General features: G+C 43.0%; 1 protein-coding gene across 1 annotated transcript in view; it reads left to right on the top strand.

The window, feature by feature from the left end:
* The window catches only part of LOC115208318 (integrin alpha-5), a 56,638-nt gene that overhangs the window by 14,613 nt on the left and 15,564 nt on the right, over positions 1–26,461 (top strand). The window contains exons 2-15 of the mRNA XM_029776270.1: positions 11,595–11,725; positions 16,690–16,790; positions 17,157–17,280; positions 17,547–17,608; positions 18,067–18,112; positions 18,744–18,869; positions 19,350–19,394; positions 19,943–19,986; positions 22,713–22,769; positions 24,454–24,506; positions 25,256–25,467; positions 25,734–25,925; positions 26,050–26,095; positions 26,334–26,447. Coding sequence (XP_029632130.1) covers positions 11,595–11,725; positions 16,690–16,790; positions 17,157–17,280; positions 17,547–17,608; positions 18,067–18,112; positions 18,744–18,869; positions 19,350–19,394; positions 19,943–19,986; positions 22,713–22,769; positions 24,454–24,506; positions 25,256–25,467; positions 25,734–25,925; positions 26,050–26,095; positions 26,334–26,447 — 1,353 coding nt within the window. The remainder of the gene's footprint in view (positions 1–11,594; positions 11,726–16,689; positions 16,791–17,156; positions 17,281–17,546; positions 17,609–18,066; positions 18,113–18,743; positions 18,870–19,349; positions 19,395–19,942; positions 19,987–22,712; positions 22,770–24,453; positions 24,507–25,255; positions 25,468–25,733; positions 25,926–26,049; positions 26,096–26,333; positions 26,448–26,461) is intronic.

The following is a 26,461-nucleotide window of genomic DNA, read 5'->3' as shown; positions in this document are numbered from 1 at the left end:
CACTGAGCAGGAGGAAACATAAACCCTCACATCCTTAGCTAAAGTGGGCCACCAGTATTTCCCACTAAGACAGCACATCGTCCGACCGATCCCAGGATGACCAGAGGAGGGTGATGTGTGACCCCAGTAGATCAATCAGTTGCGGACAGCAGATGGAACATACAGACGCCCAGCTGGACACTGAGGGGGAACGGGCTCTGCACGTGACACCCGCTCAATGTCCGCATCCAGTTCCCACGCTACCGCTGCCACCAAACAAGAGGCTGGGATTATGGGAGTAGGATCTATGGACCGCTCCTCTGTGTCATACAGCCGGGACAGTGCGTCTGCCTTAACGTTCTGGGAGCCTGGTCTGTAAGAGAGGGTAAACACAAAACGGGTGAAAAACATGGCCCACCTTGCCTGGCGAGGATTCCGTCTCCTCGCCTCCCGGATGTACTCCAGATTGCGGTGGTCAGTCCAGATGAGAAAAGGGTGTTTAGCCCCCTCAAGCCAATGTCTCCACACCTTCAAAGCCTTGACGACAGCCAACAGCTCCCGGTCCCCCACATCATAGTTTCGCTCCGCCGGGCTGAGCTTCTTAGAGAAGAAGGCACAGGGGTGGAGCTTAGGTGGCGTACCCGAGCGCTGAGAGCACAGCTCCTATCCCAGCCTCAGACGCGTCCACCTCCACTATGAATTGCAAAGAGGGATCCGGATGAGCCAAAACAGGAACCGATGGTAAACAGAGCCTTCAGTTGCCTTAAAGCCCTGTCCGACCCAGCCGACCACTGCAAGCACACCAGACCCCCTTCAGCAGTGAGGTAATGGGAGCAGCTACATGACCAAAACCCCGTATAAACCTCTGGTAGTAATTGGCAAACCCTAAAAATCGCTGCACCTCCTTCACCGTGGTAGGAGTCGGCCAATTATGCACGGCTGCAATGCGGTCGCTTTCCATCTCCACTCCTGACTTAGATAGGCGATACCCTAAGAAGGAGACAGACTGTTGAAAGAACAGGCATTTCTCAGCCTTGACATACAGGTCATGCTCCAACAGGCGACCAAGCACTCTGCGCACCAGGGACACATGCTCGGCGCATGTAGCGGAGTATATCAGAATGTCATCGATATACACCACTACACCCTGCCCATGCAGGTCCCTGAAAATCTCGTCTACAAAAGATTGGAAGACTGATGGAGCATTCTTCAACGCGTACGGCATGACGAGGTACTCATAATGCCCTGAGGTGGTACTAAATGCTGTCTTCCACTCGTCTCCCTCTCGGATACGCACCAGGTTATACACACTCCTGAGATCCAGTTTGGTGAAAAAGTGCGCCCCGTACATTAACTCAATCGCCGTAGCGATCAAAGGTAGCGGGTAACTGTACCCCACCGTGATTTTATTGAGAGCTCGATAATCAATGCACGGGCGCAGACCTCCATCCTTCTTCACAAAAAAGAAACTCGAGGAGACGGGTGAAATGGAGGACCGAATGCACCCCTGACGCAGGGATTCGGAGACATATGTCTCCATAGCCAACGTCTCTGCTTGCGACAGGGGATACACGTGACTCCTGGGAAGTGCAGCGTCTACCATGAGATTTATCGTACAATCCCCCTGTCGATGGGGTGGTAATTGAGTCGCCTTCATTTTACAGAAGGCGAGAGCCAAATCGGCATATTCAGGGGGAATGTGCATGGTGGAGACCTGGTCTGGACTTTCCACCATAGTAGCACCAACGGAAACCCCTACACACCTACCTGAGCACTCTCACGACCACCCCGTGAGAGCCCTCTGTGGCCAAGAAATAGGGGTTATGACAAGTTAACCAAGGTAGACCCAGCACCACGGGATACGCAGGAGTGTCAATAAGGAAAAGACACATTTTTTCCTTCTGACCCCCCTGTGTCACCATACTTAAAGGAGCTGTGGCCTCCCTGATAAACCCTGACCCTAATGGTCGACTATCTAATGTGTGAACGGGGAAAGGCACATCCACGGGTACAATGGGGATCCCTAAACTATGAGCAAACGCTTGATCAATAAAATTCCCAGCCGCGCCTGAATCTACTAGCGCCTTATGCTGGGAACGCGGGGGGAAAAAAATCTGGAAAAGTGACGACACAAATATATGGGCAACAGAGGGCTCTGGATGAGAATGGTGCCTTCTCACCTGGGGTGGCGCCAAAGCGCCCTGCCTTCTACCTCGATTCCCAGAAGAACCTACCCGGCACCGACCAGCAGTGTGACCTCTGCGGTCACAGATGGTGCAGGAGCGGGAACCCCCTCCGGTCTCCCTGTGCACCCTCTCTCCCAGCTCCATGGGTATAGGCGAGGGGGTGCGGGAGGATGGAACCACCAGACCCCAATCTGGATGTCCGCGAGCAGCCAGCAAGTTGTCCAGCCGGATGGACAGATCCACCAGCTGGTCAAAGGTGAGGGTGGTGTCTCTGCAGGCCAGCTCCCGACGGACATCCTCACGTAGACTGCAGCGGTAATGGTCGATCAGGGCCCCGTGATTCCATCCCGCACCGGCTGCCAGGGTCCTGAACTCCAGGGCAAAATCCTGGACGCTCCTCGTCTCCTGCCTCAGATGGTAGAGGCGCTCACCGGCGGGTGAACTCCTCATAACGGTCCAACACCGCATTTCCTCCTCCACACACAGCGCTGGCCCATTCCAGGGCTCTCCCGGTGAGGCACGAGACGAGGGCAAAACTCTTCTCACGGTCTGATGGAACTGGCTGGACCGTGGCCAGATAAAGGTCTAATTGGAGGAGGAAACCCTGACAGCCGGCAGTATTTCCGTCGTACCCCTGAGGCATGGATATACGGATTCCAACGGGTTCAGATTGAGAAGGGGCTCTCAGTATAGACCCCGGTTGGACTGATGGAGGCACTGGAAGAACTCCCTGTCTCTCCCAGCGGTCCATATTCTGGACAATGCAATCCATGGCGGCGCACAGATGGTGAAGCTTCTTCGCATGCTCTTGGACGCGCTCCTCCACCTCCATGTCCAGGGTATTCTCTCCTGCTGACTTCATAATTCCGGTCGGAGATTCTGTCATTGTCGTGTGTGTAGGTGGCAGGGAAGTCAGGCGCAGGAGAAACCAACTTGGTGTAACTGGAGTAGTTTAATTTATATAAAACAAACTCCAAGAAACCAACATACATAAAAATAAACATGGGTAAACTAACCCGTCGCACACCTATACAAAATACACAACACCAAACAATCTCCGACAAGGACATGAGGGGAAACAGAGGGTTAAATACACAGCATGTAATTAATGGGATTGGAACCAGGTGTGTAGGAAGACAAGACAAAACCAATGGAAAATGAAAAATTGATCAATGATGGCTAGAAGAGCGGTGACGTCGACCGCCAAGCACCACTCGAACAAGGAGGGGCATCGACTTCGGCAGAAGTCGTGACACCGAGTCACACCCTGACCCAACCAAACATAGATAATAAATAACATCTCTAAGGTCAGGGCGTGACACTTACGTTGATTACGTTTTGCATATCCAACCAGTTTTCGTGTTGATTCAACGTCATCACATTGATTTTTGGGGGGTTGAAATGACGCGGAAACACCGTTGATTCAAACCGTTTTTGCCCAGTGAATTCAGTCTAGGTACACTTGATAGTCCTGTCGGGCAGAATCAAATCTTGATTCAGTAGCTTATTTCTCAGGCATGGGTAGATGGATCCAGAGATCCTAGATATTATCCTTTCATACCCTCGGAAACCAAATACTTTTTAACCACAAACCCAAAACCCTCCACCCCAGCCCCTCTTTAGCCCAATACCTCAATGAAATATGTGCCGTGTTTAGCTTCTTCGGTGGAATACTATCTGAACAACTTAATGTTGCATATGTAGTCTTTTTGATTGTGGAAAGATGTTTGAGCCCACTGGAAGTAGACTGGACTAGAATGGGTTTCCTGTTACTTCAGTCTCACCACATGTTCAAAAATTGCCTTTTCACTTTATTCAGATCACAACCTCTTTTTTTAAAACAAGCCATATAGTTGGTTGCAATTTCAGTTTAATCCACCAGAAAAGACAGAACAAATAATACAACAAATATTGTGGTTAAACTCAAATGTACTAATTGATTAAAAACACATGATTTTTCAACAACTAATTGCAGCATTACCACAAAAATGGAAGAGACAAGTGGAAGGGGGGAAAAGTAAGGAACTTGTCTGTCGGCCCTGCATTAAAGACCAAAATTGGTTAAAGAAAATTGTAATAAATAGAAAAGTATACCAGTTTCCTCTACGACAGTGGTTCCCAAACTTTTTATAGTCCCGTACCCCTTCAAACATTCAACCTCCAGCTGCGTACCCCCTCTAGCACCAGGGTCAGTGCACTCTCAAATGTTGTTCTTTGCCATCATTGTAAGCCTGCCACATAGACACTATACGATACATTTATTAAAAATAAGAATGAGTGTGAGTTTTTGTCATAACCAGGCTCGTGGTAAGTGACAAAGAGCTCTTATAGGACCAGGGCAGAAATAATAATATAATAATAATCAATAATTTTGCTCTTTATTTATCCATCTTACATATGAAACCTTATTTGTTAATCGAAAATTGTGAATAACTCACCACATTTAATGAGAATGGTGTGCTTGAAAGGATGCACATAACTCTGCAATGTTGGGTTGTATTGGAGAGTCTCAAGTCTTAAGTGATTTTCCACACACTGTCTGTGCCTGTATTTAGTTTTCATGCTAGTGAGGGCCGAGAATCCACTCTCACATGATACTCTGAGAGCAGCCCAATCCAGAAATCTGGCAGTGGCTTCTGATTATATTCAATTTTCACAGAACCGCTTTTTGCAATTTCAATGAGGCTCTCTTGTTCAGATATCGGTAAGTGGACTGGAGGCAGGGCATGAAACAGATAATGAATCCAGTTGTTTGTGTCATCCGTTTTGGGAAAGTACCTGCGTAATTGCGCACCCAACTCACTCAGGTGCTTCGCTACATCACATTTGACATTGTCCGTAAGCTTGAGTTCATTTGCACACATAAAATCATACAATGATGGAAAGACCTGTGTGTTGTCCTTGCAGACAGAGAAGAGCTCCAACTTCTTAATCATAGCCTCAATTTTGTCCCACACATTGAATATAGTTGCGGAGAGTCCCTGTAATCCTAGATTCAGATCATTCAGGTAAGAAAAAACATCACCCAGATAGGCCAGTTGTGTGAGAAACGCGCATCATGCAAGTGGTAAGTGTGAAAATTATGGTCAGTAAAGAAAACTTTAAGCTCGTCTCTCAATTCAAAAAATATGTAAATACTTTGCCCCTTGATAACCAGCGCACTTCTGTATGTTGTAAAAGCGTTACATGGTCGCTGCCCATATCATTGCATAGCGCAGAAAATACATGAGTTCAGGGGCCTTGCTTTAAGAAAGTTAACCATTTTCACTGTAGTGTCCAAAACACATCTTTCAAGCTGTCAGGCATTTCCTTGGCAGCAAGAGCCTCTCGGTGGATGCTGCAGTGTACCCAATTGGCGTCGGGAGCAACTGTTTGCACGCGCGTTACCACTCCACTATGTCTCCCTGTCATGGCTTTTGTGCCATCAGGGGCAGAGCACAGCTACGTTTGGCTACATATGGACCGTTAGTGGAATTCCCGAGAGAGTAATGGTTAATGTGATTGGATGTTAATTATTTGACTAGGCTACCTGTATTTGACTAGGCTACATTGTGTTATTATTTCGCTGAACACTAGATGGTTTAATTTTATGTTTGGCAGTGAAACGAGGCAACTCAGGTGAGAAAAAAACCTCACCCAAATGTATAGCCCCATTGGAAAATATAAATGGACTGTTTGAAAATGGACATAGACATATCTCATATGGGCAGAAAGCTTAAATTATTGTTAATCTAACTGCACTGTCCAATTTACAGTAGCTATTACAGTCAAAGAGTGCACAATTATGAACTTGAAAATGTATTAACAAACCAATTAGGCACATTTGGGGAGTCTTGATACAACATTTAGAACAGATATGTAATGGTTCATTGGATCAGTCTAAAGCTTTGCACATGCACTGCTGCCATCTAGTGGCCAAACTCGAAATTGCATAGAGGCTGGAATAATACATTATGGCCTTTCTCTTGCATTTCAAAGATGATGGTACAAAAAAATCCTGTTTTTTCTTTGTATTATCTTTTACCTGATCTAATGTGTTATATTCTCCTACATTCATTTCATATTTCCACAAACTTCAAAGTGTTTCCTTTCAAATGGTATCAAGAATATGCATATCCTTGCTTCAGGTCCTGATCTCCAGGCAGTTCGATTTAGGTATGTCATTTTAGGCGAAAAAAAAAGGGTCAGATCCTTAAGAGGTTGGGACCAAAAAATGGACAGCTGTGCCATATAGATTGCAAAATAGTTGGGAAGAGATTTTCGATGTACCGATTCCATGGCACATGGTTTATGAACTGATACGCAAAACAACGGCAGTTTCAAAACTTTTTTCAATTTGAATTATTATATGAAATTATTGCAACCAATAGAATATTATAAATATGGGGGATACAACCTTCCCAGCTCTGCAAATTTTGCTGTGAAGAGACCAGAGTCATTAGATTATTTTGGTACTGTCCATATGTAGCTTGTTTTTGTCACAGGTCCAGGAATGGCTGAAGAATTGCAACATTTACCTGGAGCTATCTCTGCAGATAGCACTACTGGGTGATTTGAAAAGTCATAGTCAATCGATGGATAATATTATAATACTTTTAGCAAAATTGTTTATCTTTAATTTACAATCTGTAAAAACTAAGAATAGAAAGGTTCAGAACTTTTGTGAAACATCACAGCACAGTTGAAAAATATATGGCAAATAGAAATCCAAAAGGGATGGTGTTAAGAGATAGATGGGAGAGGTTGAATGGAGCTGAAGGGTGGGACTAATAACAACAAGATAATTAATGTAAAATATACTGTGTCCATACAAAGGTTCAGAACTTTTGGGAAACAGCACAGTTAAAAATATATGGCAAATAGAAATCAAACTGAATGGACATCAGAAATAGATGGGAGAGGTTGAGGGTAGAGGAAGGAGAGGACTAAAAACAAACAAAATATAACTATTGTAAAATAGCTTGTGTCCATAAAATGTATATGTATGTATAAGCTGGAAGTAGAAGTCTAAGTGTTGTTGTTCATTAGTTTATTACAATTAAGGGAGGGGTGGTAGGGTTAGTGGAAAATAATAAAGGAAAATATATTTTATAAAGATATGTACAGTACCAGTCAAAAGTTTGGACACACCTACTCATTCAAGGGTTTTTCTTTATTTTTACTATTTTCTACATTGTAAAATAATAGCGAAGACTTCAAAACTATGAAATAACACATATGGAATCATGTAGTAACCAAAAGAGTGTTAAACAAATCAAAATCAAAATATATTTTATATTTGAGATTCTTCAAAGTAGCCACCCTTTGCCTTGATGACACCTTTGAACACTCTTGGCATTCACTCAACCAGCTTCATGAGGTAGTCACCTGGAATGCATTTCAATTCACAAGTGTGCCTTGTTAATTTGTGGAATTTTTTTCCTTCTTAATGTGTTTGAGCCAATCAGTTGTGTTGTGACAAGGTAGGGTTGGTATACAGAAGATATCCCTATTTGGTAAAAGACCAAGTCCATATTATGGCAAGAACAGCTCAAATAAGCAAAGAGAAACGACAGTCTATCATTTCAGGAACTTTAAAAGTTTCTTCAAGTGCAGTCGCAAAAACCATCAAACGCTATGAAGAAACTAGCTCTCATGAGGACACATCCACAGGAAAGGAAGACCCAGAGTTACCTCTGCTGCAGAGGATAAGTTCATTAGATTTTCCAGCCTCAGAAAACAGCGATTAACTGCACCTCAGATTGCAGCCCAAATAAATGCTTCACAGAGTTCAAGTAACAGACACATCTCAACATCAACTGTTCAGAGGAGACCGAATTAGGCCTTCATGGTCGAATTGCTGCAAAGAAACCACTACTAAAGGACAGCAATAAGAAACCGAGACTTGCTTGGGCCAAAAAACAGGAGCAATGGACATTAGACCGGCGTAAATCTGTCCTTCGGTCTGATGAGTCAAAATGTGAGATTTTTGGTTCCAACCGCCTTGTCTTTATGAGACACAGAGTAGGTGAACGGATTATCTCCGCATGTGTGGTTCCCACCATGAAGCATGCAGGTGGAGGTGTGACGGTGCTTTGCTGGTGACACTGTCTGTGATTTATTTAAAATTCAAGGCACACTTAACCAGCATGGCTACCACAGCATTCTGCAGCGATACACGATCCCATCTGGTTTGCGCCTAGTGGGACTATCATTTGTTTTTCAACAGGACAATGACACAACACACACTTCCAGGCTGTGTAAGGGCTATTTGACCAAGAAGGATAGTGATGGAGTGCTGCATCAGATGACCTGGCCTTCACAATCACCCTACCTCAACCAAGTTGAGATGGTTTTGGATGAGTTGGACCACAGATCGAAGGAAAAGCAGACAACAAGGGCTCAGCATATGTGGGAACTCCTTCAAGACTGTTGGAAAAGCATTCCTCAGGAAGCTGGTTGAGAGAATGCCAAGAGTGTGCAAAGCTGTTATCAAGGCAAAGGGTGGCAACTTTGAAGAATCAAACATGTAAATTATATTTAGACACTTTTTTGGTTACTACATGATTCCATATGTGTTATTTCATAGTTTCTATGTCTTTACTATTATTCTACAATGTAGAAAATAGTAAAAAATAAAGAAAAACCCTTGATTGAGTACGTGTGTCCAAACTTTTGACTGGTACTGTATATATTTACACAAAAATATATGGGGGATTGGAAATGATGCAGACAATTACATTGATGGAATCTACAATCTATCTGCAATATTAAAGTTATATTAAAGCTGATCTACCCCCCCCCAAAAATGGTTTCCTGTTTCTCCCACCTTCGCTCCCATGCTTCTCTCTCTCTTCTACCCCCTCACCCTTCTCCTTCCTCTATCAGTCCAGTAGAGTCAATGGAGATAAGAACTAGCCTTTGCTATGATCTGCCCTTTATCCTTTATCTTTTCCCCAGATTCAGTACCGTCATCATCTGCTCTTTCTTTTTTGCTCAGAGGAACAACCTCCCAAATGATAACCTTAGTTGCGCAAGTCTATTTCCTGAAACGGATCTAATGGGGAACGTTAGGACAGATTGGTGATGATGATGATAATGATAGGGCACCTCTAAAATGAGAGTTGGGGGACGTCTAAAATGAGGGTGATGCTCACACTGCATAGAGAGGATCCTTGTATTCACAAATTGTCTCAGAGTAGAAGTGCTGATCTAAGATCAGTTTTGCCTTTCAGACCATAATGAAAAATATAGGCGAGAACCAGATCCTAGATCAGCAATACCTATTCAAAAGGCTTTGTGAAAAGCTTACAACTGTATTTTGGGTGGGATTGGATTTCTGACCTATCTAAAAGTATTCAGACCCTTTCACTTTTTCCACATTTTGTTACGTTAACACCTTATTCTAAAATTTCTTAAATAGTTTTTTCCTGCTCATCTATCGACACGCAATACCCCACAATGACAAAGCAAAAACTGTTTTTTAGAAATGTTTGCACATAAAAAATTAAAAAATTGAAATATCAAATTTACATAAGTATTCAGACCCTTTACTCAGTACTTTGTTGTAGCACCTTTGGCAGCAATTACAGCCTTGAGTCTTCTTGGGTATGACGCTAGAAGCTTGGCACACCTGTATTTGGGGAGTTTCTCCCATTCTTCTCTGCAGATTCTCTCAAGCTCCGTCAGCTTGGATGGGGAGCGCCGCTGCACAGCTATTTTCAGGTCTCTCCAGAGATGTTCGTTCAGGTTCAAGTCCGGGCTCTGGCTGGGCCACTCAAGGACATTCAGACTTGTCCCAAAGCCACTCCTGCGTTGTCTTGGCTGTGTGTTTAGGGTCGTTGTCCTGTTGGAATGTGAACCTTCGCCCCAGCCTGAGGTCCTGAGCACTCTGGAGCAGGTTTTCATCAAGGATCTCGCTATACTCTACTCCATTTATCTTTCCCTCAATCCTGACTAGTCTCCCAGTCCCTGCCATTGAAAAACATCCCCACAGCATGATGCTGCCACCACCATGCTTCACCGTAAGGATGGTATTGGCCAGGTGATGAGCGGTGCCTGGTTTCCTCCAGACGTGAAGCTTGGCATTCAGGCCAAAGAGTTCAATCTTGGTTTCATCAGGACCAGAGAATTCTTTTTGTCATGGTCTGAGAGTCGTTTAGGTGCCTTTTGGCAAACTCCCAAGTGGGCTGTCATGTGCCTTTTACTGAGAAGTGGCTTCTGTTTGGCAACTCTACCATAAAGGCCAGATTGGTGGAGTGCTGCAGAGATGGTGGCCCTGACCATATACTTAGGTATTTTTGTATTATATTTGGTCAGGACGTGGCAGAGTTATGTTTGGTTATGGTATAGTGGGGTTGTGAGTGTTGGTTTAGGTTCTAGGTTAGGTTTTCTATGTGTAGGTTGGGTGCTGGACTCTCAATTGAAGGCAGGTGTGTTGAGTTGCCTTTGATTGGGAGTCCTATATTAGTAGGGTGTGTTTGTCTGTGTGTTTGTGGGTAATTGTATTTTGCACTGTGTTTCGTTTCACCTGTGAAACTGTCACCTTTCTCCTTTGCGTGTTTATTTTGTTTTGTCGTTTCCATCTATAATAAATATGATGTGGAACAGTCAACCCGCTGCGTATTGGTCATCGAGTGATTTCAACATATCTTCCGATGAGGGAGAATACGAGGAACGTGACACAGGGGGTGTTTGTTTTATGTGTTTCGGGGTTTTTTGGTTAATGTTCTATGTTAGTATATTTCTATGTTCGTTCTAGTTTTTCTATTTCTATGTTTAGTTTATTGGGTTGACCTTCAATTGGAGGCAGCTGTTCCTTGTTGCATCTAATTGAAGGTCCTATTTAGTAGGGGTGTTTTTCCATGGGTTTTTGTGGGTAGTTGTTTCGTGTATAGCTGTATGCCATACAGGACTGTTTGTCGTCGTTGTTTTTGTATACGTGTGTTTTGCTTTGGTTTTCCTTCTTTCTGCCAATAAAAAAGAAGATGAGTATACAGACTCCCGCTGCATTTTGGTCCACTTTATACGACAGCCGTGACAACAATAATTTTATCAATTTTAGAATAAGGCTGTAACATAACTAAATGTGAAAAAAGTGAAGGGGTCTGAATACCTTCTGAATGCACGGATCCATGAAGGGAGAGTAGCCAAATCAATAAAAAATAATTACTTGGGGCAGCAGGTAGCCTAGCGATTAAGAGTGCTTGGCCAGTAACCGAAAGCTCGCTGGTTTGAAACCCCGAGCCGATTAGGTGAACAATCTGCCGATGTGCCCTTGAGCAAGGCACTTAAACCTAATTGCTCCTGTAAGTTGCTCTGGATAATAGTGTCTGCTATATGACTCAAATGTAAATGCTTCCTGTACTCCCACTTGTTATTTTTGGATGCTGTATTTTAGCCTAACTGTGCACTAATGTTGTGTTTTTGTGTTCTATTTTAACTTTGTAGTGTCAGCATTCTGATTGGTGCTCCCAAAGCTAACACCAGCCAACCGAATGTCAACGAAGGTGGATCTGTGTACTTATGTCCCTGGAGCCAGGGCCAATCTAATTGCAGTGTCGTCCACTTTGACAATGAAGGTAAGGTACCTGGCTGAATAACCTGGTGGAATTAGTAGTGAATGAGTAGCACTACCGTAGAGCTAACGTGTCAACTATCCACTGTGTGATTCTCTCAGCTATTCCATCATAGATCAAAGCCTTTGAGTAAATTAATTTGTTGATTATTTAACCTGTTTGAGGGGATGAGGAGAATTACTTTATTACTCCTTCATAAGAAAACAAGTAACATTACCATTCATTATAAAACTGGTTGTTTGGATCCTGGATGCTGATTGGACGAGCAGCGTTCTGACACATCTATGCCTGCTAACAGTTCCATCTGAAAATGATCACTGCACCTCTATCAAAATGTCATGTTCATGTTGCTGTCTGAATCGTCTCTTGTATTTATTTCAACTCGCACATAATTTCCCCTTGCTTCCAGCCTAGCATTTATTTTGGTACAGCGGGGGTTAATATAAGCCTCACTGTCTGCAAGTCCGACTTCGGAAACCATGTTTCACTTTTGAAATTTCGGATCTCTGTAGTACCGTACATAGAGTGAACGGTGCTCAGACGAGACAAAACAACTTTTTCTAAGCCAGTCGAAATCACGCATCAACGACATTATCATGGATATATCCAAGTAAATACCAATAGAAAAAAAGCTCAAACAAACAAAAATTCAGCTTGTGTACTGTCATTCCAAGTTCAGTGTTTGACGTGACTGAGTTAGCTGAAGTTGGCTAGCTAGCAAGTGACAAGAACGTTATCCAGCCTGCATAGCAACCATTTTGTTTAGTACGGACGACCAGTCCTTTCACGTCTGTAGCGATATGGCCAAAAGAACTAACAACCAGATTTTTGTCCGGACTATATTTTGGTGGAAGAATGAAATTGTATCAATTGACTTATCAAAATAAAGTTCTAATAAAAATATGTAATTCATTGTTATTTTAATATATTGGTAACAGTTTTATAAAAGTGATAATGTATGCAAGGCTCCGCTATCGTGTCGGGCAGAACAACGGCATTTACCTGTGACTGTATTCATGATACAGCACTGCCTCTTGTGCCGTGTTGTTTAACTAGTGGTTACAACATTTACTTTTTTTTATTTATTTGACCTTAATTTAACTAGGCAAGTCAGTTAAAAACAAATTCTTATTTTCAATGACAGCCTAGGAACAGTGGGTTAACTGCCTTGTTCAGGGGCAGAATGATAGATTTTTTACCTTGTCAGCTCAGGGATTCGATCTTGCAACCTTTCGGTTCCTAGTCCAAAGCTCTAAGCACTAGGCTACCTGCCGCCCCAGCATTATGTCAACTGCTTACCTCAGCTGCCATAATGTGTATTTCCTTGTACAAACGTCTAATACAAACGTCTAATGAATTTCCCGATTAACAATGTTAACATCAGGTGTCACAAAGGTTTCATACGTACATTTTACAAAGAATGTATACCGCAAGGCTTTCATAGCATACCTCCAGTTAAAGTTGGATTGCATATACATAAAAATGTGTCTTCAGCCATTAAAGAATAAGGCTTCTATTAGTGAGCTCACTGGCTATGATGACCCTGAGGTTATAATGGCAAACCTCTCTGTCAAGGCTTAGAGATTCTTCCCCAACGGTGCTCTGTCTTTAGTTAAACCATTCTTTGAAGTTTCTCCTCCTGTGCTTAGTAGTGAGTGAGCCCTGTCTCATCTTCCCCCTTTCTAAAGCCCCTAGTTTGAGGTAAAGTTTAGTTAAAGCTCTGTATCCACTACATCCAGTCTCCACAGGATTTTGGTTGATTTCCTGCCTGGCTGGATTGAAGCCCAGTATTGTAACTTTAATTAGGTCAAAGCAATGGGCCAGGGTTCTGGTCTAGAAACACGGTTACGACTGCACTTAGAGTTTTGCTTTGGTACTGCAGTTTACTGACGCCCAGACCAGGAAGACAATTTCCATACACGGCCACATAGAGAAATCAGATTTGAAAATTCCTTTGTGCACAAAACATCCATTGAATTATTCAAATAATTGTTGCTGAGGCTCATTATTGTCCCATCGCTCACAGCCCGAAGATATACATTTTTTATATTCATCCAATGTCTGCCGTGTTTTTGGATGACATGATTACGCCGTTGCTGCTCGCGCTGCGCACTCTGCACAATGAGTGCATGTGATGTCGGTTCGTATAAACTGGATGCAACCCGGATATAAACGGTCTATGAATCAGCGAATGCGAACATGAGTAGATATCTTTGAGAACAGCGGGCGGACATCTTGGACTGGGTCTCCAGTTGTTATTATACTTCATTGGGCCAAAGTCATTATGGGGACAAGGACCCCTGGGCTGCCTGCCCTAGCTCTGCCTGCCAGTGAAGCGGTCACAGCCACATCAGATATAAGCAGGAAGTGATAAGGTCCACAGTTTGAGGATCAGAGAGCGTGCGTTATCGCATACGCTCACACACATACTACACATTACATATACACATACACACACTGGATACACACATACTGACACACACCCACAAATGCATGTGCACACACATACACACATACTGTACATTACATAGACACATACAGACACTGGATACACATATTCAGACACACAAACATGCATACACAAAAACTAGATGCATGCATTCTCGTGTACCTAAACTGTTTATTAGTACACAAATATAGACACATGCACTGCTTACAAACACAAACTATGTACACAAACATGTACACATCCACAGGCTTACATATGCAGTCATGCCCACACACACCCCCTAATATGTACACTCTCCAAATTGAAGGTACAGCTGATGTGATATGTGAATTCAGGAAATTAGCTGACAGCCGTTTTACACAGACAGACAGGTACAGTAGACACACACACACACACACTGCCCCAGACACTTCCTTTCCCGGTTTTGTGCAGTGCAGCTTTTCCCATGCAGGTCTCAGGGTTCAAAAGGCATAGTGTGTACAGACTCCAGCAGCCAGCCAGACAGACAGACATAGGGCATTGCAGTGGTTAGGGAAGGTTAATGTCACCTGTCAAGTCCATGAGTCAGACAAATGACTCAAACCACACACCCAAGTCTACTGCATTAAAGGGATGGTTCATCCACATTTCAAAATTTGTTCAGATTTTTCTTACCTTGTCAGTAGTCTATTGGCCAGGATTGTGTCACACCCTGATCTGTTTCACGTGTCTTGTGCCTGTCTCCATCCCCCACCAGGTGTTTCCCATTTGTTCCCATTATCCCCTGTGTATTTATACCAGTGGTTTCTGTTTCTGTTGCCAGTTTGTCTTGTCTTGTCAAGCCTACCAGCGTAGTTTTCCGTACTCCTGATTGCCTCGTCCCTGTTTTCTAGTCCTCCCGGTTCCGACCTTTTCTGGCTGCCCTGAGCCTGCCTGCCATACCATTCTGCCTGCCCTGACATCGAGCCTGCCTGTCGTCCTGTACCCATCTGACTCTGACCTGGTTTACGAACTTCTGCCTGTCCTCGACCTGCCTCTTGCCTGCCCCTTGTCTATTAATAAATATCGGAGACTCGAACCATTTGCCTCCTGTGTCTGCATTTGGGTCTTGTCCTGTGTCGTTATAGATTGACTGTCTGCAGTTGACGACACATGCTTTTTTAATGAATTTGGGTGAACTATCCCTTTTAAGGAACATTTAAGGGTGTTCATAGTAAGGCTTGTCCTCATTCGTGTTCATTCTCTCTCAACATCACTAATATATACTGTAAGTTTGACCTAATGTTACCACCCAGAAATGTTGGGTGTACTCTCCCAAAGCCAGCTGCTCAATGTTTTTGTCTGTCACAGGAGACTGTTTTACCCCCCACGCCTTCATAAAACCGGGACCAGACTACGAAGGACAAATGTTTCGATTACAGTAAAAACGCGTTCCAAGTCCTGCTGAACAGTTTGATGTTTGCCAATAGCATGGTGGATGGATTAAGAGTTGAGGCCTGGAGACGGAGGTTATAAAAACATCAATGCAAATAACCCAAGGACACACATGGAACCATCTGACATGTAACAGGAACATCAAACATAGATGACATGGGGGATCATGTGGAGACATAGTTACAATAGACATAACTATGGTTGTTTGGAAGTTTTGCTCTCAAATAAGGAGTCACGCGATGATATGGTGTGTGGTCCTTCCACTATGACTCGAGAAACCATGCAGTTTATTAGGATACAGATGAAATAAGTTATGAACTTCGCAGGGTGATGAAAGTGCACAGTGATTAGCTAGATGCTGCTTTCCAAGAAATATTGAGGGGTCCTATTCTGGTGACACGATGATCGATGCTTGACTGCCATTTGACAAATAAAACTATTGTCGCTTTTATCCATAATAATCTCATCATGTAGACTAGACAACACAAACTGTCCACCCGCACTGTATCTGCGAGCTATTGGCTAGAGCACAGGTGCCAAGACCAGAATAGGCACATTTGCTATTTAACGCAACTGTTTTTGTGACAAAACTATCGGTAAAGTTGAAAATGCGATGGAAACAATTTAAACTTAATATTTTTATTTGGTACATTTTGTGTGCACTACGTCATCATGCACTGATTTCTGTCTGCAGCTAGTCCATTTGGTGGAAACATACCATTAGTGGGAAAATGCAGATATTTTAAACCGCAATTTTTTCTCTACGCCCTATGGTAAAATGAGTAAAATTGTAGGAAAATTAACTCTAAAATGTACATTTCTCTCCGCTGTCAAGAAGGGAGCCGCTAAAATGTTTTGCTCGCAAGGTGCCCCCCCCCCAACAAATTTTCACTTAGGGCCCCCAAAAGGCTAGGGCCAGCTATGACTGCGTGTGTGGGTATGGAAATGAGTATGCAGACCCGCAAGCCACTGTGGCCCCTCATAATGAGTTACATTTTTTTGATGCCCCCAACCCATGAAAGTCACACATCCCTGTTTTAGGCTATTAAATTCATAGAAGTATTGTATTATAAATGTAAAGGTGCGTTTCTTTGGCATCTTCCAGGAGATCGCCGTTTCCATGTCAACGACGTCGACGTCCAGGTGGAGTTCAAGTCCCATCAGTGGTTTGGGGCGACAGTGCGTTCCCATGGCAACACTGTCCTGGTAAGATACTATGTTCTGTGGGATAGAGAGAATTAGGTCTAGCTCTCCAGTTAGAATTGATCATCAGAAAGCCAATACGGACTTGATTGATTTGATGATTTTATGTGTATTTTGATATTGTTTATTATTTGACTACTGTCACAAGTCGACCATAGCCCCAGTCATGAAAAGCTTTTCACAGTGTGTCACTGATGCCTATGAACATCTGACAGCATTGTCTTCCATCAGATAGCGCAACGGTGGTTTTAGAATGACGCCATCTGACGGAAGACAATGCATCTGACAGTTGACAGTTGAGTTTCTTATGTGTTGTTTTGAATTTTAACCCTGTCTAACCCCTATACCCTTCTCTTGAATGTGTCCAAGGCTTGTGCCCCGAGGTATTACTGGAGAACGGAACACGACGACCCCTTCTCTGACGCCACAGGAACTTGCTACCTCTCCGTGGACAACCTCAAGACATTTGTGGAGTACGCACCCTGTCGCACAGGTACAGTATTGCAAATGACACCCTGATCCAAAATACTGTACCTGAAGTCAATTGAATGAAGTAGTGCCAAGGCATGCAGCCACGACTTTGAGTTGTGTGAGGGCTGAATCCTGACTCCAACTTGAACTTTCTTGTAAATTGACCACTGATGTCAATTGGAGATTTGTGTGTGCACATGTTATGATACAGCTCTGGCTAGCCCATTTGGGTAGTAGCCTTTCAGTGTGACTCGTCAATGTTTTCTGCTTCTCTTCCGTTTACCTCAGAGAGACATGGTCCTGCCGGACAGGGCTACTGTCAGGGCGGGTTCAGTGCTGACTTCACCAAGGTATGTTCAAGAGGAAAAGGAACAATTCATTAACAATTCAAAATAGATTATCTTGGGAGCTTTTTATATGGGGGCTTATGTCTTGGGGGCTGTCCCAGAAATCAGGATCAATGAGCCAGCTAACTGTCCCAGAAATTCTGATATAACTTAATCCTTTTGAGAAATATATACTTGAAATTAGCATGGAGTAATTGACTCGACAGCCAACAACCTATATTCAAGTTTAGCTTTCTAAATGAATCAGCAAATCATGAGATATATTTGACTGCTTATCAAAGTTAGCTGGCTAACTGAAGGATCCTGCTTTCTGGAACACCCCACTGTATGAATTCTGTATGTTTAGCGACATAAGACTTAAAATGTAGTTATATCTGAAAGCCCCTTATACATATTCTTGATAAAAAGTTGCTTGATAGGTAAGGTTCTCATCAGAGTGGTTGTTTTTCTGTTTGTTTCAGGATGGGAAGATTGTTCTTGGAGGACCAGGAAGCTTTTACTGGCAAGGTAAGTGCACTATTGGATTTATGATAGGATCCTATTGGGACCATATGTGGATTTATATGAATTGGTTCAACTGCAGGACGTAGAGATAGCATACAGTTTAGCCTAGAAAACCATACATCAACTCGTTTTTCCCCCCTTTTCTTTAGACTAGGAATTCCCATTCTTTCAAACGTTTCCTTTTTATTAGACAGATACAGTGTAGAGAGACACGAGAGAGATATTATTTATGTCAGCATAACGACAGAGAGGGATTAAAACCTGCACAGATGCGTACATATGGTTGCCAAGCGGCGAGGTTACCCCCTAGACCAGTGGTTCTCAAACCTCTCCTCAGGGATCCCCAGCCGTTCCATGTATTTAATCCATTCCAGAGATAGCACACCTGATTCAACTTGTCAACTAATCATCAAGCCCTTGACTAGGTAAAGCAGGAGCGCTAGTTCAGGGCTACAACAAAATTGTGAAATGTCTGGGGGTCACCAAGGAGAGGTTTGAGAAGCACTGCCCTAGACCATCCTCAGAGCCAAACTTCAACAGTCATTTTACTGCAGCTAAAACCCCATAAGACAAAGTTCAAAAGTCACAGCTCGTCTTTACCTCTGACCCTTATCCCCATCCGTCCTTCCCACAGGTCAGCTGATCTTAGCCACCACAAAGGAAATAGTCAAGGCCTACTACCCTTCCTACTTCCTGCTCTCTGTTACCGGACAGATCCAGACCCATCAGGTGCAGGGGAGCTATGACGACAGTTACCTGGGTGAGCATGGTCCACTTCTTCATAGGAGTTAGACAGAAGTTGCGTCTGAAATGACACCCTATTCAGTTCACAGTGCACTACTTTTGACCAGAGCACTAAGTAGTTGCCTTACCCGATTTCGCATTGCACTACTCCCTCTTATTGGCCCATAATTTTTCTCCCATTCTCTCTCTCTCCCCCTCTCTCTCGCTCTCTGTTCCCCCTCTCTCTCGCTCTCTGTTCCCCCTCTCCTCTGTCTGTCTGTCTGTCTGTCTGTCTGTCTGTCTGTCTGTCTGTCTGTCTGTCTGTCTGTCTGTCTGTCTGTCTGTCTGTCTGTATCTCTGTCTGTCTGTCTGTCTGTCTGTCTGTCTGTCTGTCTGTCTGTCTGTCTGTCTGTCTGTCTGTCTGTCTGTCTGTCTGTCTGTATCTCTGTCTGTCTGTCTGTCTGTATCTCTGTCTGTCTGTCTGTCTGTATCTCTCTCTCTCTCTCTCTCTCTCCAGGTTACTCTGTGGCCGGCGGGGAGTTCAGTGGAGATAACATTGAAGGTGAGGGTCATATTTACAGTGCCAACTGACTGGCTTGCGCATGATTGGGCTTAGGGTTTGCTTACCCCATAATTCTGTCTAATAGTTATTAACTATCGGAAGTCCATCTAAAGTCCCCTATGCACTAATATACTCGTGTGCTCTAATCATTAGAGCTTTAGTCATTAGAGGACACAAGTATATCAGAAGAATGTCAGAGCACAATGTAATAACCTACTTATTACATGACATTGGAGTCGACTGTACTTAAGTAGCTCACTCAAGGCCACAACATGAAGATGTTCTGCTTGTTTGAAAATAAATGAAAAACTTGCATGGTGTGCTTTGCCGTATCACTTCAGTTCCTTGAGCTTTTAAGATTGAATGAAATTATTGCCACAGACCTGCAACAAGCAAACCTCAGCTTTTCATATTTTAAACACTGCTTATGATCAGCGATGTTTTAACCCCTCGGTTGTTCATATTTGGAAGTGCCTGGAGTCCTAGCCCTAGCTTGACCTCAACTCTTGAACTTCCTTTCTCTCTTTCTCATTTTTCTGTCTTTGCAGATTTCGTCACGGGAGTCCCCAAGGGACTCATGTTGTATGGTTTAGTAAGGAGTCCTCACATATTTTATACATATTTCATCATTCATTCTAGATGAAAGTTAATGAGGGGTGACATAGGGATGACCTAAGGATGACATAGAGGAATGTTACTGTGAAGAAGAAGAGGGGGTGAGAGAACGCCAATATATGAAACGGGAAAAGTTTCAAGTTTTAATGTCACATGCACAAGTACAGTGAAATTCCTTTCTTGCAAGCTCTAACCGCAGCAATGCTTTAATCAATAACATTGTAATACTTCTGGAAGTGAATTAAGAGAGGGATTTAAAGAAAGATGTTCTTATACAAGACAGACGTGCATACATATTCATAAATGCATGTGTTACAACTAGGGCTGTTCCGGTGACCGTATTACCGCCACACTAGCCGTCTTAAGTCAAGATGGCAGTCAAAATCCATGTTACCGTTGAGTCACGGTATTTAGGCTTCTCCAAGCTCTGATGCGGCTGATGGTCATTAGTAGCCTACCAAACTTGCTAACTGCCTGGTACTCCGCACTCTATTGTCCCTCTAATCATTCTGACATCAACGCAAATGTAATCGAAAATCTAATCAAACACTTCATGAGAGCCCATGAGCTTATATTGCGCAACATTGCTATAGGCTATGCAATTGAGTGAGAAAATAGAGTGATGGCCTCTATTAAATAGAGGAGAATCCCATCAGCTTTCTATAGGCAAGGCCTACTATATTTATTTCTCAACCTTCCTAATATTGAGCACATTGCTTCTTTTTAAAACAGGAGTATAGCCTACCTGGCTGGCATGTATATAAACCATGGGAAAAGCATCCTCCATTCTCTATTTAAGTACATAGATTACATGTATTTTTTTCCCCTGCCCCTGTTTCGAGACAGGTGCAAAATAATGGTCCATTCTAAATCAAAACAAATTTCACACTTATAATATTTAGTATATGTAAAGACAAGATTAAATCAAGAATAGTGTGATGGGTGACAATATTAGCCTATCACTTGTGAATGATATATTATCACTTGTGAATGATGCCCAGCATAAAAGAAACAGCGCATGCTTTTTCCGACTTTTTCAAATCATAGTCCCACACCTCATGTAGCCTAGCCCATAGCCCTATATGTTTTGATGAAGTTTGTATCACAACTAAAGTGGCCAAATAACTTCTTAAAATTAAGCACATTAATCCGCTTTACAATGGTTGTAGAGCCAAACTGGCATACATACGCAACACGTGAGTTTCAAGTTTGGAGAAGATCATTTTTACCATAAAAATACACCTTTATAATAAAATCACATTTGTGGTCACTTTTGAGAATGGTATTTTCCTGTAAATGGAACAGTCGCGCCGTGTGCGCATTGCTGCGCTTATAATGTGAAGAAATAGCCTAATAGTTTATCAACATTTTAAGCTAAACGTTTTAATCTGTTGCGTCAGGCTCATTGCTTAAAACAGGTTTTTTGATGCTAGTGGTTGTGTTAATTTGGGATCTATCGCATCCCACAACTGTCCTGAACTATGCTTGGAATATTTATTTCTCGCACAGAATAAAATAGGTCAACTTTTGTACTATGTACATAGGCTAGTGCTTTTGGTGTTCGTTAGGCCTACTCATCTTGTTGGCTGACAAAAAGTAAATGTGGACAGTTCTTCCAATATCTTCAATATGTGCTTCGGAATTGGAGAAGGACAGTTGCGTACCAAATGTGTCTGTCTTCCCTTGTAGCCTGTGAGAAAGACCCGATCACTTGATTGAGAGCCATGTGAGTGAGAGGTGCTTCGGCAAGCAGTGGGGAGAAAGGAATTATAATGATTATATTCAGCCCAAGGGCATAACGGCCACTGACCGCAAAAGGCATAGATTTGTTTAAGGGGATTATGGCCACACAAAGGGGATGCAGCCGGGAAATTCGAGGCATTATCAAGTGCATTATCAAGTGTGTACAGCCTGTGCAAAAAACAAAGCAGAGCTCATGCCTTTCATGCAACTTTTTTCCAATCATCATTAGAGTCCCATCATGCAGCCTTAGAATGTATTAAAATCTAAACATAGAGCCCAACATTGGTATCACAACTAAAGTTACATAAATAACTCTAAATGAAGTTTATAGGAGTAGCTGTTTCCTTGTTAACCTCTCAACACAGAATAGCCTCATGTGCACACTCCCTCAAGTCGTTTGGAGAAAATATCCTTTGTATTTTATTCAGCTATGTTCAATTGTATTCTTCATACTATAAAATAATTCCACGGAATTCTAAGCAAATCTTGTCTGCTAAATGAACTAGTGTAGCCCACAGCCCACAGCAATATGACATAGTCAGATCACCGCCTAAAATATGGACAATGCAGAGTATGCTATTCTGTTCTTCTGAAATAGACTACATTTTCTTCATATCATGTTTCTTTAGACCTCTCTCAAATAAATAATGGATTTATTGTGAAGGTGTAGGCTATATTACATGGATTTATTAGACTTTTTAAAATGTAGATGTTCCAAAGGTCTGCATCAGTGGCTTGTAGGCTATGCGTGGAATACAGGAGATGCTAAATGTGTTTATGTTAATTAAAGGTAAATTATAGTGAGATCAGCAGTTATTTGCTTGACAATCACCGGCTGACAAAATGTTGTGACCGCCACAGCCCTAGATACAACCAACAGTATTGCATGTCATTTTCATGATGGTTCTCCTACAATCATGGTTGATAACTGAAGGTTTTTTCGAAACTCTCTCAATGCAGGTGTCCATACTCAATGGAACAGACCTGACATCCATGCTGAACCTAACCGGAGAACAGGTTGGTGCAAATCTACTTAACAGCAAGGGGGCTAGGCTATACTGGACTTTTGGCGCCTCTATTTTGATATGTGGGTATATATAGGGGGGCTGAAGGAATTTGCCCCCAGGAGATAACGCTTTATCCCTGGGTCAGAGGTGAGCCCACAAAGCCCTATGTGTTCCATACGTTGTGAATCACGCAATCACATACACACGTAGACACACACACACGAATGCATCCAAGTACACACACACACGTGTGTGTGTATACACATGTCTTGTACTAACCTTGTGGAGACACAAAATTCAGTCCCATTCAAAATCCTATTTTCCCTAAACCCTAACTCTAACCCTAACCTTAACCCAAAACCTAACCTTAACCCTAACCCTAGCTCCTAACCTTAAAACTAACCCTAGCTTCTAATCTTAAACCTAAAAATTATTCTAACCTTAACTTTTAACCCCCCTAGAAATACCATTTGACCATGTGGGGACCAACAAAATGTCTCCAGTTGGTCAAATTTTGGTTTGTTTACTGGTCTCCACAAGTATAATTAAACACGTCCACACACACACACAAACAGTATTACAGCTGCATGTTGACTCAGGATTTTGTGTTGCAAAATAAGGGGGTGGGGAGCTTGTTTATGTCAACCCACCATTGTGCCAAAGGGTTTGGATTCCTCATTGGCTAAATTGCTGGATTTTTTTAATTATGTGACATGGTTTATTGCATGTTACTCCTGTAGTCTTCTAAATTCTCCATGGCTGATGAACAAGACAACTACTATTGTACGTGCGTATGTGTGCTTTGTATGTATACTTTCTGTGTAAGCTGCTAACGGACTGCTAACTGCTTATTGCATAGTGAGAACGATCTGAAATGAACTCCTGGTTGGATTTGATTTGACGGTCTCTTTAGGTTGACTACTCTCCACATGAGTGCTTTGGACTGCACCGTCGGACTCAGCTGTGTAAACAAAGCTGTGTCAACAATGTCTCCGTGCCGTACATTTTACATGTCTCTATACAAGTAGTCATACCGTGAAATTGATCTCGCTGGTTCGAGTATACTGCTGCGAATTCGGGGTTAGCTGAGACCGGGAACTCCAACCCAGGTCCAGGGACTGTTAACCCAACACCTTAGCTGATTTACGCCAAGAGATCCAAACCTTTTGACGAGGTCGCTATGTGTTGGGTTACGGTAGCTACACTACAGTAGCTCTAACATCACTACCTCTCAGCTTTATAGAAGGACCAACATACTGTACATTGTCGATTAGTCTGGTGAAGTCATTCACCAGGGGATAATAGCTGTGATATAAAACTCTTGACAACAGTCCATCATTTATGGCATAATATAGACACTGAGTGACCAATCCTCCCTCTCTCTCTGAGATGCCTATAGCGGCTTGAGTCCCCCACCTCCTCCGAACTCCTACCTCCTACCTCTCATGTAACTTACAGAAGCTCTGGCACTGAGCTTAGAGAAAACAGAGAGGAAAGAGGGAGCCAAGGGGGATGGATTTGGGGGGCCCGATTGAAGAGGCTTCTAGGGCGAGGGGATATAAGAGAGAGAAGTAGAGAGAGAGAGAGAGAGAGAGAGAGAGAGAGAGAGAGAGAGAGTGAAGGAGAAAGAAAGAGCGATACTATGCCCACCGGAGTGATTACACGCTAACTCTGTCTGCTCTAATGTCTTCCAGATGGGGTCCTATTTCGGCTACGCCGTGGCAGCCACGGACATCAACAACGACGGGTGAGTGAGCTAGCATAGAGAGAAGGAGAGAGAGATGGAAAGAGAGAGAAAGAAAAATCGGGCGAGCGATAAAGAGAGAAAGACAAAGTGTGCAAAAAGAAGGCAGGTATGGCAAGATTTGGACAGGCAGACTTGGACGGACAATGTATGCTAACAAGGGAGAAAGGAGAGAGAGATGGAGAGCGAGGAGGTGAAATACAGTATGTCAGAAGATCCCATTGTCATGAATTTCCCTCTGTCATGTGTCATGAAAATTCCTTGTCATACAGTAGCTACTCCTACACTTCCTTTCTCCTGCTTTCAGGTTCTCTATTGGCCAATTCCGCTTTCCCTATCCTATTAGACTCATAGTCAGGAAACTCAGGACATCACACTTACTACACTAATGCATGCTAGCTCAACTTTAGAGGCCTTGATTTGACCTAAAGTACTAGTCCATTTTAAATCAGGAGAAGTAAAGAGTTATTTATCTCTCCTCTCTAGGTCTGGCACAATTACCATATAACCGTGTAACCGACGGTTTTGGATGAAGACCGTCGTGAAAATAAAATAACATTCATAACCGTAAAATATATATATATATCTTTTCCATTTTACCTTTATTTAACTAGGCAAGTCAGTTAAGATCAAATTCTTATTTACAATGATGGCCTAACCCGGCCAAACCCGGACGACGCTATATATATTTTTATGAACAGCTGACTGAATGAGCACACATCATCTCTTCCTCTCTCCTCTCTCTACCCCAGGATGGAAGACCTTGTGGTGGGAGCTCCCATGTTCATGCAGAGGGGTTCCGACGGACTGCGTTGGGAGGAGGTGGGCCGTGTCTATGTGTACCTGCAGCGGCGACCCTTGCTGTTTGAACCCAGGCTGCCCCACCTGGGGGGGAGCCAGGCCTTCGGGAGGTTTGGCAGCTCGCTGGCCCCACTGGGAGACCTCAACCAGGACGGCTTCAACGGTGAGAACTCTGGAAAATCTTGGGTCATATTCATTAATGAACACTGTAGCAAAACATTTTGCAATAGAAATTGAAGCTAAGGATTTCATATTGAACAAGTTCAGTTAGTACCTTTCCTTAGTTTTTCCCATTTGATGCCTAAAGGCCGCACATAACAATATGTGATACATTTCAATCGTTCATGCAAGAACATAACTAAAATCAGGGCGGAGGGAGTGGGGATAAACCATTATCCTGAAGTGTCATAACTCTGTTGATTAACTTAGATATTGCCATCGGCTGTCCCTTTGGAGGAGACGACCAACAGGGATTGGTCCTCATCTATAATGGACATGCCAGTGGACTGATGGACATGCCCACTCAGACTCTATCTGGCCAATGGGCCTCTGGCACCTTTCCCGCCAGTTTTGGCTACGCCCTCCGCGGAAATAAAGATCTGGATCATAATGGCTACCCAGGTAAAAGAGAAAATGGTTTAGTCCAATTGCCCAATTTTGTTTTAAATTATTTAGCCTTTTCCTATTTCAGAAGGCATCACATTGTTCTTGAATTAGTGTTAATCTTGGGGTCATCTTTGTGCAGATCTCATCGTAGGTGCTTTTGGGGCTGACAAGGCTGTTCTGTACAGGTATATCCTCTCACCAGAACATTATTGGCTCATTGCCCATGCAAATTAGCTAGGTGACCAATTACACCCCATTTTTGTATTTGTATTTTAATTAAGCATGTACCTTCATCTCAAACTATTGTTTAATATGTGACCTTTGTGCAATTTTGAATTACACAATTATTTTAGTATTGGAATCAAAGCTTTTGATTAAGGCAATCATATCACATCTTCCAATTGGTTGCTATTCTTCTATCAGGGCTCGGCCTATTGTCATTGCCAGTGCTTCTCTTACGCTGCAACCTACCATGATCAATCCAGAGGAGAAGAGTTGTACGGTGTCCAATGGGAACGAGACTATTTCTGTTTCTTGGTATGTTGATACAG

Source organism: Salmo trutta, chromosome 14 (assembly GCF_901001165.1).
Source record: "Salmo trutta chromosome 14, fSalTru1.1, whole genome shotgun sequence".
Lineage (NCBI taxonomy): Eukaryota > Metazoa > Chordata > Actinopteri > Salmoniformes > Salmonidae > Salmo > Salmo trutta.
Note: the sequence above shows the minus strand (reverse complement) of the source record. Positions and strands in the feature narration are given on the sequence as shown.